Source organism: Pollicipes pollicipes, unplaced genomic scaffold, assembly GCF_011947565.3.
Source record: "Pollicipes pollicipes isolate AB1234 unplaced genomic scaffold, Ppol_2.1 Scaffold_7261;HRSCAF=8764_pilon_pilon_pilon, whole genome shotgun sequence".
Classification (NCBI taxonomy): Eukaryota; Metazoa; Arthropoda; class Thecostraca; order Pollicipedomorpha; family Pollicipedidae; genus Pollicipes; species Pollicipes pollicipes.
Genome location: NW_023597054.1, coordinates 25,292,989 through 25,306,727, shown reverse-complemented (window position 1 = coordinate 25,306,727; position 13,739 = coordinate 25,292,989). Strand labels below are relative to the sequence as shown.

The 13,739-nt window shown below is 51.9% G+C and overlaps 1 protein-coding gene across 1 annotated transcript in view; it reads right to left on the bottom strand.

Moving 5' to 3' along the window:
- Positions 1-802: 802 nt before the first annotated feature.
- Positions 803-13,739, bottom strand: part of LOC119111227 (uncharacterized) — a 58,546-nt gene continuing 45,609 nt past the window's right edge. The window contains exons 2-5 of the mRNA XM_037235045.1: positions 3,903-4,092; positions 2,159-2,312; positions 1,500-1,769; positions 803-883 (exon numbers count right to left, since the gene is read on the bottom strand). Of these exons, the coding sequence (XP_037090940.1) occupies positions 803-883; positions 1,500-1,769; positions 2,159-2,312; positions 3,903-4,092 (695 nt within the window). The remainder of the gene's footprint in view (positions 884-1,499; positions 1,770-2,158; positions 2,313-3,902; positions 4,093-13,739) is intronic.

The following is a 13,739-nucleotide window of genomic DNA, read 5'->3' as shown; positions in this document are numbered from 1 at the left end:
CGCCGGCCAGTCGCACGCAGATCGTGTTACGGGTATGAGTCTTGGAAGGAGTGCAAGAGGTGCTGCTCGGGGCGCGTGGGGAGAGTCTCTCCCTGTCGGCGTCGTGTGCGGCAGTTCACCGTCGCGTGTGAGGCAGTCCGACCGATAATTCCTTTAATCATCAAATGCAGCAGGACTTAAATATTTTTTTTGATATGCGTTTTGCAGTTAAAAAGTGACACAATAAATGACACACCAGTTGTGTTCAGGGCAGCTTCTCACTTGACTTGGCCGGTGATACAATAAGCCAGACTGAGGTGAACAAAACCTAGGTTTATTATCTCCGCACATAATCGCTCAGTTACCTTTTGCCATTCTTATTCACGCAATCGGTCGATTCGTCTTGGAGACACAGGCCTAGACAAAGCAATACTCCAGCGAGTGATGTGCGGTAAGTACACAGCGGCTGTAGATTTGAAAGGCAGCGTGCGGCATCATCCGACGAACTGGACCTGCGCATTCGGCCACTGAGTTCGGGGTACACACAATCACACTTTTCAATAAGTTCAAGCCAAAAACCTCCCATGCAAACCATTCGGAACAAGCTGACAAAGAACAAACACCAAACAAAACAAAATAACTGTCAGCAAAATGGTAGCTTGACCAGTTATTTGGCTTGCTGTTCTGACACACATTTTGTTCTTTAAGTTTTAATCCAACGCCTGACTTTTCTCCGTAGGCGCCCCTTCAGGCACGGAGCTGGGAGGGGGCGACGGTGGCCAGTCGCCTCGCCTTCAGCGGGGCCCGCCCGGCCGTGCGGTCGCTACAGGGAGCGTGAGAGGCGCGGCGACGGTTTCGCCATCGCCACCGTCGGTCGTCCGTCGTCGCGCGCGGAGCTGCGCGCCTGCCGGCGGACCCGCCGTCGCCGCTGCCGGACGTCTGCTGGGCGGTGATAACGCTGGGCGGTGATGTCGCCAGCCCCAGGCGGCGCCTGGGGCTGGCGACAGTCAGCCGTCTCACGCCCGGGGCACGGGTCTCGGTCACGTCTCGTGGCCACGCCTCCGTCGGGTGTGGTCCCGGTCACGCCGTCTGTGGCGGTGCGTGCCAGATGGACTCCCGCGTTTGGCCCACGCACCGGGTCTTGAGCCAGACAACCTCTATGGCCGAGTACAGTTTCTGGCTCAAACCAGGAACCTCAAGGTCTGGTGGCAATAGTCGGTTCGGATCGTAGAGGAACAGATAAAATCCCATCTCCTGCATCTTCAGGAATATCTGATAAAGGGACTGGAAATAGTCCATGTGGTCCAGCAACGGCATATACTCTTTGAAATGAAGCTCGACACCAAGCTGCTGCACGTTTTTGAAGAGGGCTGACCTGTGCATGCGCTCCGTCTGTTGCTTCAGGACACCGTACTCGCTGTATTCCACGTCCATTTTCATGTAGTGGATCTGGCTGTGGGCGTGTCCCAAACGCTCAACTATAAAGTCGAGCGTTCGCGTCGATGCGCCAAGCTTTTTACGTTGACTTCGTTATCGGCATTGCTCGCCGACCCGATGGCGTACTTGTAGAGCACGATGGTGCCGTTCTGGTTACCGGCCTTCTCGCGGACAAACGGGTCGAAGGCAAAGACGGAGCAGCCGAACCGTTCCATGTCCCAGTCGAAGGACCAGTCGGTGGAAATTCCGAAGGAGTAGACCAGACATTGGTTGGTGCCGAGGATGTCGAACTCCGGGTCCATACAGACGTACTTATGACCATCAGACCCAGCTGTTCGGTCCCAGAACCAAGTCTGGAAAGCCACAATAGACATTCAGTCAGCAATGCAGACCATTGCGCACTTGGTGACATTGCGCTAAAGACTTTTCACTACATACATTGCACTACACACAATGTGCTACATTGAAACATTGCCAGTTGGTTTTCATCATTGACCATCATCATCGACTGGATAGGCGGGGACGGGCAATCGTCCACAGGCATGTAAATGTTTCCAAGTGCGCAGCTACGCTCCGAAAAGGCCTAGTGTGACATCAAAAAATGCATCGAACACGCCCATGCACGCGTTATTCGCAAGACAGAGACGTCACGCACGACGTCAAATACTAAGCGTCACAAAGACGTTCGGCACACACACAACTGGCTGCAGCTGGATGAACAGCTAAGACGGCGACCACTCACTGTCTGACCGCCGAAGCGGGTGATTTTTCGACACGTCTTCTCGTGGGGCGTGGTGATATACGTGAAGAGGTCCCTCAGCACGGTGCGGCTGTTGTTGGCCATCGGTGGCAGGACGTTCACCCGCAGGTCTGGCCGGCAGACGGACTCGACTGGACTGGAGGGAGGCGCTGGTGTCAGCATGACTCACACCCGGAGTGAACCTTTCTGGAGGACTGGAGATCTCAGGTCAGCAGAAAATGTAGATTCTATCTAGTCAGGCGTAACATTCTATCGGACGCACCCAGCTGCGTTACGATTTGTGAGAATATCAGGCCAGAGAGTAGAATTACTGCTAAGGGCATGCCATGGTTTGATTGATATTGATTTCGACTTCGTATTCTACATTTCCTCACCACATAAGAAAACGTAAGGACTGAGCCAGTCCAAATTGCTAAGAACAAAACAGAGGCAAAAAATTGCGTATTTCCTTCCCGTGGCTCGTGAGTTTTATCACTTTACAAGCCTTTCGATCTTAACGCTGCAATATTTCTGCGTATGACTGCTTTCAAAACGGCCACCACGAAAATTGCGCCGTGAGATAACTCTCCTGGGGACATCCGTAACGTGCTGTCATTCCGGCGCGGTTTGCTCTGACTGGCCCTCGCGTGCCGGTGAACTGTGAGGGCCCGATGTTATCCCGTCTACCACTGTGATGTGGAAGTTGCTGTCATTCCGGCGCGGTTTGCTCTGACTGGCCCTCGCGTACCGATGAACTGCCAGGGCCCGATGTTATCCCGTCTACCACTGTGATGTCGAAGTTGCTGTCATTCCGGCGCGGTTTGCTCTGACTGGCCCTCGCGTGCCGGTGAACTGTGAGGGCCCGATGTTATCCCGTCTACCACTGTGATGTCGAAGTTGCTGTCATTCCGGCGCGGTTTGCTCTGACTGGCCCTCGCGTGCCGGTGAACTGTGAGGGCCCGATGTTATCCCGTCTACCACTGTGATGTCGAAGTTGCTGTCATTCCGGCGCAGTTTGCTCTGACTGGCCCTCGCGTACCGATGGACTGTCCGGGCCCGATGTTATCCCGTCTACCACTGTGACGTGTTATCATTCCGGCGCGGTTTGCTCTGGCTGGCCCTCACGTACCGATGAACTGCCAGGGCCCGATGTTATCCCGTCTACCACTGTGATGTCGAAGTTACCCTTCCATTATTCCAAACACGACAAGGAAAATTGATTGTGATTTGAGTGGGTTTTGGTATTGGAATATGCGCCGAATCGAATATTCTGTCGAATATTCGACCGTAAGGAATCGAAATATCTAAGCTCCAATTTGCATGATAGTACGCATTTCAGCTGGTTAGCAAATTGGTGGACATAAGGAACGAGCAAGACGAGCAAACGAGTTGACTACAGCCAGTACGCTGCAGGCAACTGCATCTAGGACCGAAGCAGGCACATTATCATGACATATTCGCTTACGGTTGTATGACACGTTTGTGTACATTTCAAACCAATAAATATGCATAAGTGACATTCCACCGGTGTTGTGAAACATACTTGGATGAGAGGGCAACCAGCAAAGTTGCTGGTTAATGGTTGTGCTGAGGAACGCACGTGTGCTACGTTACTAGCTCCAGTACACCAAACCTTTTTTATGCAGAACGCTTCCAAATACGACATCTTGAGGGAAACTTCTGGAAGCCACATTTCTGCAACCATTGCGGCCGTGTTGCGCGCATATGTAGCTCATCAGACACTCACCTGTCAACATCGGTGGGCAGGCCCACCCTCTCCCTCTTCTCCTTTCGGCGTGCAGATAAAAGCACTTGAACAGCGCACATCAGGGTGAGCGTGAGGCCGAGCCTCATCAGGCGCGAGCGGGACAGGCTCCGGATGGCCATCGCAGGCCTGTGCGCGGTTTGCGCCCGACAGGCCTGGCCGACCCGCCGTTCTGCGCAGGGAGGCAGACTGCCGGCGCCACCCTGCACGGCGCCGGGATGAACGCGGCGTGGCAGACGGGGGTCACTGACTCCTGCACGTGCATGCAAGGGTCGCCGGAGGCTGGGCATTGCCGAGTCGGGCGGCACTGGCGCTCGGCCACGTCAGTGCGCGGAAGAACGTCCGAGGAGGGCCCCGGAGGGACGGGAGGGTGAGGGCTGGGAGCAGTTCACCAGACCCGAGCCGGCGCAGCGTGCCGGGGAAACAGAGACCTGCACCTACGCAACAGGGGCGGAGCCGTGTGTGCGGCACACAGCGCCCGTCACTGACATCGTGCGGACGGAAAGATGGCGAAGCGAGGCCCACGTGGCTGTGTTTAGGCCTGTGTCCCTCGCATCGTCTCGCTAGGTTTCAAAAGTGCGGTGGATGTGGGTAAAACATAATGATAGCAAATTAGCCTGCATGTATTGCACCGCATATTTCAAAGACGAGAATCCTAAGCGTGTTTCTTCAAATCGCTGTGTTTCCAAGTAACCGACTAACCACTTACCTCTTACTTTCACTGCCGTAAAAGTGTTCATGTCATGCTTGTGTGGTTTTGCTTTAACATGAGACACTGCCCATCTTCACCTGTAATCTTGCCCTTCCTTACACAGCTCAGATAAAAGGTAGCGGCAGGGATGTAAGAGAGGCAAGGCAATGGTTGCTACGTCTGCGCCAGAGATGGCGAAGCAGCGTCCTCTCGCTGCTGCGGTATGCAATAAAGGCTGGGCTACGGGGCTTGTTATGACAAACAAGTAGAAACAATATCAGTAAGACCAGCCGCATGCAATGCGCATTTACAGAGTTCAACGGAACTGCACGTCGTGCACGCTCCTTTCACGTATTTCCACACGTCGCTAACCCGAAGTGCGTCGAATCCTAACGGGAGACAAACGCGTCGAGAAATTGTCAACACGCTGCGCCGTTAGCGCATCATATCTTGGGAGCTGACACCACGATCCAAAGCGACGCCGCGCAATGCGTGGTGAGAATCGCGAGCCAACAAGTGGGAGCAGCTGCTTACATACCGTGTGTTGCAGATGTTCCTGCCCTTTAGTCTAGGAAGTCCACAACGCCGCCGGACAGCGATGCCGGTAAGTTGAAGCGACGCCGCACAGTTACACGGTCACGATCGCGCGACAACACGTGGGAGCATCTTTTTGTGTACTTTGTATTTCAGATGTTACTGCCCTTTACGCCTAGGAAGTGCATGTCTCTGACATTTTCCAACGGTCTCGAATCCGATAGCATCAGTCGCAGCTCTTGCCAACACATAAAAAGCCGCCCGCAACCCCTGTCTGAGCCTGATCAAGTGACGCAAAAACAGCTGATCTGTTCACCCGACGGTGTTGATAAATCACAAGCAGACCGGTCCGGTCACGGCCATGCCCCAGGACATCGGCTCACGGGATGCATGGCCCGAGGCATCGGCTCACAGGATGCATGGTCCGAGACATCGGCCCAAGAGATACATGGTCCGAGACATCGCCTCATGGGATGGCGGCCCTGAGACATTGACCCACGTGGTGCCTGGTCCGAGACATCGGCCCACAGGATGCCTGGTCCGAGACATCGGCCCACGGGATGCAGGCCATGAGACATCAGCCCACGGGATGACCGCCTGGAGCCATCGGGTCACGGGATGCCAGCCCCGAGACATCGGCTCACGGGACGTCGACCCAAGACGTCGGCCCACGGGATGACCGCTCCTAGTGCTGGGGGTGCGCGCGCTCCTGACCACCACACGCGAATACGACGCTGATCTGGAGCTCGTGTCCCATGGCGGCTCCGGTCGGCAACCGCTCGGTCCAGCCGCAGCGGCAGATTCCCCCCGTCGCGGCCTGCACTGATGGAAGCCAGACCTCCGCCGCGTGAGACTGAACTGTCGCCTGACGGCTCTATTTCGCCTGACGCCAGGGGTCAGCACATTGTTTGCGTTGCGCCTCGCGGGCCGGGCAGAAATCTCGTAAGATATGCGCTTTAGCGATCGAGCAAAAAGCGAGCGACGACAATGCTAGATTGCCACGTCGTGACACCTGGCAGTTCCCTCCCGCGATGTAAATCACGGATGTGTTCTCAGTGGACTCGGGGGACCCTCGGTGATAGTTTATTAATCGTAAAATCATCCACGGCTGTGTCGTTGGTGAGCCGTCGTTTTTGTTCGCCGCTGGGCCCAGTGCACTGTCCCCACAAATTTATGAGGGCACATGGGACTAGGGATCGCGGTTCAGGGGTGCAAGCCGCGAGATTCAAGACAAGTCCGGGTCATCTCACCCGTTTTCGTCCGTTTCTGTGAAAAGAAATGTGCCGTCATGTCCTACGCGGGTTTATACGTTACCGGCGGCGTGCGGACGGCTTCCAAACATACGTCCGAGGCCGGATGACCGGACAGACCAACGGTGGTCTCCCGAACCACGCCGGACCGCACCGGACCGGACTGGACGGCCAGGCTGCCTGTCATTCTGCATCCGGCTGGTCCGGCCAGAGAGGCAGGCTGAGACGGGTCTCATGGGACAGAGAACACCAGCTGCCGCTCACGCTTTGTTGAAGCCGCAGGCCCCCGCTTGAGCCCAGGCATCCCATTGGAGCCGCAGGCACGTCATTGGATCCGCAGGCCCCCCGATGGAGCCGTAGGTAGCCCGATGGAGCCGTAGGCAGCCCGTTGGAGCCGTAGGCAAGCAATTGAAGCCCGCACGGACGCCGTTGCCCTCAACAGCTTCTCACTTAAAAAAAAATGTCCTGCAAAAGTACGGGCTGCGTCGTCATGAGGCATTGCATGCGATAAGCATAGCACGTTCAACTGCATGGGTGACGTTTTGGCAGGCAATCCGGCAGTGTGACTTATACGATGAGCGTGATAGAACTTTGCACCCGTAACCTTCGTATTTTATCCGCGCTTGGATCTGTCCCACAGCAGGAGGTGTGTGGGGAGGCTGGGAGATATGGGGGAGGTGGGACGTAACCACACAGCCAAGAAACGCTACTGACGAAGACGTACCGGCAGGCAATGGTGAAGAAACGCCTCGGATGTTAGTGGCTCGTCTGCCAGTATCTGAGGTCTTAGCTACGGTCATCATTAAACATGAGTAATAATGACAAACATTCATTCTGCTTACATCTTTCAAGAAGCACATCAGCCAATGCTGGTTCGCTGAAGACGTTTTGCATCATGAAACAAAAATGCTGTTAGGAGGCAGTTTCAGTGCAGGATCTTCTGTTTGCGTAGGAGTATGTGAGAGTGATTGCCACACCGATTCTGGTTGGTGACATATGTTTTGTTGCCGCTGAGCCAGCTCAATCATGTGACACACGGTGTAATTTCGGCGTTGCAAAATATCCTGGGCCCGGTCTTAGTTTTTTTATAAGCACGTAGCGCCAAAGCTTAAGGAAATCTGTTCTCCAGGAAAGCGGTCAATGGAAACCCAACAAAAATGCTCCTTCTTTGTAATCAAGAATGGGTGATACCATGGAAAAGTACAGTTAAACATGGCTGCCCATAATGCAGCGGATGGCGCATCAGCCAGCCGCAGGGAATCTCAACTTTTCTAAACAAGTAATGCATACAGGTCTAAGCACAGCAATATTGTATTATGATACACTACACAGAGAAACATCAACTGGAAGTAGATTAAGTGTGACTGTGCACAGCCCCGAGTCGTCAATTAGTAACTTAAGCTCAAATCTTACCTCTGAGACATTCACTGTTTCTCACGGTATCTTCTGATCAAATGAGATGTCTGAAAGGCAAAAAAAGGCGTACATGGCTGTTCATAATAAGGTTTTCCAGACTGACTGCATTTTCAGAATGAATATTTACCACCCCAGACTTACAAAGCTGGAGATCTTGTTGGCTTTGCGAGCAAGTAGGTAAGCCACAGGACACGGGTATTTGTTGCTAAGGTAATCCACAGTACACGGGCCTTTGATGCTAAGCGAGCCATTTATGAGGCTCGGTTTGCATGTGCTAGTTGGTTGCAGGTCGTCCAGACAACTACATAATAAACTGATTCGAGTAGAATACTGTGCAGCTCCTGGTAGCCTTGAGCAGTAAAAATGCGTTGTGATTGGCTGGTGAGGAATACTACGCACATAGGTCTTGAGCGTCTCGGTGCCTGGACAATATTCGAACATTTTAGAATTGCAGTGTCCATCAGCCGTGCCTGCTGAATTCTCTGTATGACTTTCACTGGACAAGTGTGCGTGTACTGACGAGCTTGACTGCCAGACAAGTGAATTTAACAACCTACATCAGTGATGAGTTCAGCCATTGGTTACTGCGGTGCGATATCCTAAATGGACAGGACAGCACCTGCGAGAGCTCTTGACCGGCGGCATCACGTTTTCGTAGCAGTCTCGCCCGGTTCGGTGCTGGCGTGTGTCGCAAACAGCGAGGAAACACGACCCATCAGATGGTCGAAGAGATGTCGGCTGGTGACCAGCTGCCTAAATTCCCCGAAGCTGCAAGTGGTCGCAAGAAGCCATGTCATCCTTGACAGACATTACATTCTTGTGCCGCAGACCTAGCCGAGCATATGATCCCACAGGCCGCACAGGTAAACATTGAGGCACAACTTCACCCTGGTGGTGTTTGGGTGATCAAAGCAGGCATCCAGCCATAGCAACATGGAACCACTAGGACCATGCAACGACGCAGGTATTCGGTGGCTGTATTTATTTTGAGAGCGGTTCAGCGACAGGGCCGGCTGTGAGCCGCCGTCGCAAGAGCATCACGTGACATCTGCAAAATGGAAAACTCCTCTGCGACGCCCCTTAGTTGGCAAGCTTGCACATTATGAAGACCTTTTCCAGAACAACGCATGCAACCGTTCTGAGTCAAGCAACGGATTAGTGAACGACCAAACATTTTACTGCACCATAACTTTGAGCTTCCAAAGCATATACTGCATTGGGCATGAACATGTGATGAATGTGATACGGTGCGCTGAAAGACCGTGCCATGAAACGATGAGTCCAACTGAGATTATGAAACTTAACCAAACGAAAAAAAAACTTAACCAAACAGTATGATCGGTTGCAATGTTATGCGGTCGAATTTTGGGGTTCCTACACATTCTGTAAGACTTTGAAGATCTGAGCTTTTGGAACATGGGTGAGGACCTTTTCGTTAAGGTCATGTTAGCCGCATTTCGTATGTGTTCGATCACACGATCTTGTAGAGTTGCTCAGTGAAGGATTTTGCTGCCTTTAGTGTCTGCATCTCATACTACACCATAATACAACTATATCGAATGTCATTAGGTAATGCCGTCGAGCTATGTCGAATGCGTAGTACGCCCAGGTGTACAGATGTGGTTAGTCTCTTAAGTCCTGCTTCGTTGACCTTGCACGTTCAGTTGATGCAACAGCGCATGAAAGCCACGCCACGCAGCCGGACCTGCATGAGTGATTTGATGCCGCAGCTACAGCCACTGGCATAACTATAGATGTATACTTCATGACGGGGATATACAAATCTACCTTCTCCACTGACATAGCACCCATAGGTTTGAAGACGCAGAAACTGCCTAAATCATTGTTTGTACACTGTTAGCTGATTTAACCATCGTTTTAGTGTTGAAAATGGGCTCAGGAGAACAGTCAATACCTTCAGCATAGAAGAAGCGATACAGGCATCTGGTGGCTGGCTTTATTGCCTATCAACAAGCAGGCATTGGAAAGTATTATATTGTGCCATAGCCGTCCGCATTGAATGGCATGAAGAAAAAACAATTTGAGAAAGATATACGGCAGCAAATTTCCGCCACTTCCGGAAACTAGGGCGGACTAACCATCTACGCTTTCCTAAGAAAGGAACCCAGCGTTTGACCAATTCAGGTCCTTGCACTGATACTTAAAGACTAACACTATTGCTTAATACTTAACATGTTTTTAATGTGGCATGTTGTCATGTTTAATATCAGGCGAGTTTTGTTAGAGTTCTTCCACTTGGCACTAGTATGCTAATTTTGCAAGCAGGGGATTCATGGGGCCCCTTCTCGTCCGGCAAGTGAATAAAAGATTGCCTCGCAAGGGTTAGCAGTTTTATTCCACCCACCGACCCTAGAGAAAAAACGGGTACTTGCGGATACAAAACAATATATTTGAAGGTCTGAAGTATTCAGGGCGTTTTTAGGTAATGTGTGGTTTAATGTACTCAAGATGGTTTTACGTAGTGCAAGGCTTAAATAATATATTTAAGTTCATACATTCTCCATCAACCACTACGAATTTGCATCAAATGCAACAAAACAATATATCAATTGCAGGCCCATGCGAGGTCGGTGCTACAGATTTTGAGCTGGGGCAAGATTTGCCAGCTGGCCTCCTCAACAAAATGGGGTCTTCTCACAGGGCGGCCTCCTGGGAAGTGTCGCATTTGGGGGGGGGAGGGTACCAGAGACTTCTGTTCCCCTTTCAAATCTCTTCCGCTCTAGATATTAATGTGAATAACATCCATGAAATGTCAACGAAGGGGTGTTCTGATTAATACAACAGCCTTCTCGACGCAAAATGAAAAGGTTTCCTATAACAAAACCTCTGAAACCAGCAAAGGGTCTCGTTTTCCCCGAACAGGGCGTTTTGATCCGTAAATGTGGTCATCTTATGCGCAAAAGTAAGTAACTTTTGTAAATCACTGACGAATGGTCACTGAAGCCTTTGGCGCTCTTCACTCGGTTTTCAGTGCATATTTTTCCGTTGACCCCTCCTACCTCCATCCCCCCCCCGATGGGAACATGTAGAAGTAAGCTGCACATTTGGAGTCACTGCAGAAATTGGACTGGCATGATTGCGTCGCTTTTGCCACCGGTGCGTGGGCGTGCAGGGATACTTTACCGGTTACTGCCTTGGTGCATGTGCGTGTCCAAAAGATGCAAACACAAACAAATTGTCTTAAAGGATGCTACGTAAACGGAGACCGGCATGGACGAGGCTTTGTACAAACCGTGGTGTACTGCGTTTAAAGAAAGGATTGCTTGACAGCACGTCACACAACAGTCATAGAAGTGAGCAAGGGCGGTGGAAGTGATGGAGGGAAACACATAGGAAGCTTCCCCATTGTCTGCTCCTTCCCATCCTCCCCTCCTCCCCCCGACAGGACAAACCGCAGTAGCAAGTATTGAGTGGGTGCCGTAAGAAGGGTCAGCTACATCCCACATCCACACAATCTGGCGTAAACATTATGACAATTAATGCAGTGTCGAGGGATAAATCGTGTTTGCCTCCAAAAACTCTCAGGTGATTCGTTGTCATCAGAAACAGTTTGACAAAGGCCGACAGATCCCAGGGTAATCAGACAGGCTCCACTTGCATTTGGATGAAACGTGCGTGATGCCTGTTCGTCATGTTCGAAATTATGCATTTTGGCCTGACCCGTCTGCTGGCTTCGCTGCATTTTTACGCGGCCTGTCTTATCTTGCTTGCGGTCGCAGCTGTTCCTGAGATTGAACCAATCAGAATGGAATCCAGCAGAACTGTCACAAGCATGAATAGCACCTCATGGTCATATGGTTGTCAAAATTTTGGCACACATCGGGGACACTGAAATTTGAGCTGACAGACTTGGACGCCTAAGAATAAGATCGAGAACATGCTATGCTGTTTTACGGTACGCAATACATTTTGCGGACTTGCCTGTCCAACCTGTCCTGTTTGACTGTCTGACGCTTCAAAAGCAGGCTCTTGCGTAGTTTTGATTTTATTCCTTTCATATTTAAGAAAGTCCGTTCCATTTTAGAACGCTTGGCGCAATGCCCACAAATGCACCCCACCACAACTCCGCTACCGGCCCGAGTTGCTTCAAAGGCTGTCGGGTATTGAGGTACCGGCAAATCAAGCTTTTCACTGGGAGCGGGGAGGGGAAAGGATTTCGCGGTTTACTGGGGCGATTTGACGGTGTCTGGTGGGGATTATCCCCGTCCCTCAGATGGCATGCTTAAGTTTTCCAGAAAATAGGACAGACAGTAGTCTTAGTCTTATTCCTCGGAGAAAAACCAAGAGCATAGAGATATATTTGGGTCGATATTCCGACAGCATGCCATGCCACGAATTCACTTCTGCTATTGTTTCGATAAAGGCATGTTGAAGTATCAGTCCATCTTTATCTCCATTCTCCTGGTTGTTATCCGAGGAATGAGGCTATTTCTCCTGTCTTATCTACGTGAATGATGCCCCTCACGAATGCACTGAACAATTTACGAAAATTTGACGAGCATGTTCTTGTATGAAGCGAGAGCAGTCTAACTCGGAAAAGTGGCCTGCTAATTCATAACGGGGCCTTCCGAGCCAGTAAAGGGTCTCCCTGATACGAGATTGGACCTACTGAACTAGACTACGGATCACCTAATTCATAAAGGTGGTCTCATGGTCCAGAGAACGGGCCTTTCGAGGCAGAGCAGGGTTTTCTGTGCCGGACTTGGTATCCTCTAGGTAGATTATAGGACCTTAGTAATCTGCATTTGTTGATGCACGTGCTCTACAAAACATTTCCTTTGCGCGAAAGGGCCCCAAAAATTTTCAGGGGGCAAAAGCACACTTACCTCCCCCGCTGCCGTTAGGCAAGAGGGGAGATGTCATATATGCCCTCTCCCCTTGCTGTGCCGTCATTAGACACACAAGGCAACTTAAGAGAGAAGTGCAGTTTGCATGAGTTACGTTAGATGTCGTTCGCGTAAATGTCTGACGCCAGAACGCATCACCACACGTATCGCTTTGGAGAGGCATTTTAGGGTCTCCTTGTCCTGTGCCAAACACCCACTGTACGCGACACCCAAACCCATATAAGCGTGTGGAAAAGGATACCTCCCATCAGCTGGCAGCATTCCAGAGCACTCAGCGAAAGTCGCAAGTGGAGACACGTCTCGAAGAGGCCTCCACGCGAGCGCCTGTCGCCGGCCGAGGACGGCGTCAGGGAGGGCCGGGGTCAGCCCGCCGTCGAGACTCCCACACGGAGTCGACCGGTGCGGGGCTCAGTCTAAGGGCTGACGGGGCCGTCGCAGCTCCACCCTGCCCTTATAAGTCGGCCCGGTGAAAGGATCGACTGCAGAAACTGGCTTCTCGAGGCCGACTCGCTGGCACGAGGGCCGGGCGCCGAGCGTCAGCTGCCGGTAGTATAGCTGGCGCCATCTCTTGCACGGAAATGAACTAAGCAGGCGTGATCTCACCGGAGTGGTGTGAAAACCGCAAAAAACGAAAGTCATCTGCCATTTCAGGCGTATGCAACGGTGCATGGAGGCCCGGAATTTCTTTGATCTCGACGTGCTGTGACTGAAGGGCGGCTGTCAGATCCCTGGTAGCGCTGCCCCTGCGACCCTCGCTCCGCGTGGGATGAAGCGGAGCGGGCAACCCCATCAGGAACATGACGGGTGCCGCCTGGCCAGCTGCCGGGCTGGACTACCGAACGTAGAGTCAATGTGGCAAGCCTTCCACCAGCAGTTGCTGTCAGTGCGCATTACGGGCGAAGACCGACAGGGCTTTCGAGGGAACGAAAGTCGGAAAAATGTCACGCACAATGAAAAATATTATTTCAGTCGAATGGAAACTGCATGATCGCATATCATGCTCCATGGCCGCATGCATGCTGGCGTGAATGATAATAAGCATGGTTGTCTATCATACTGA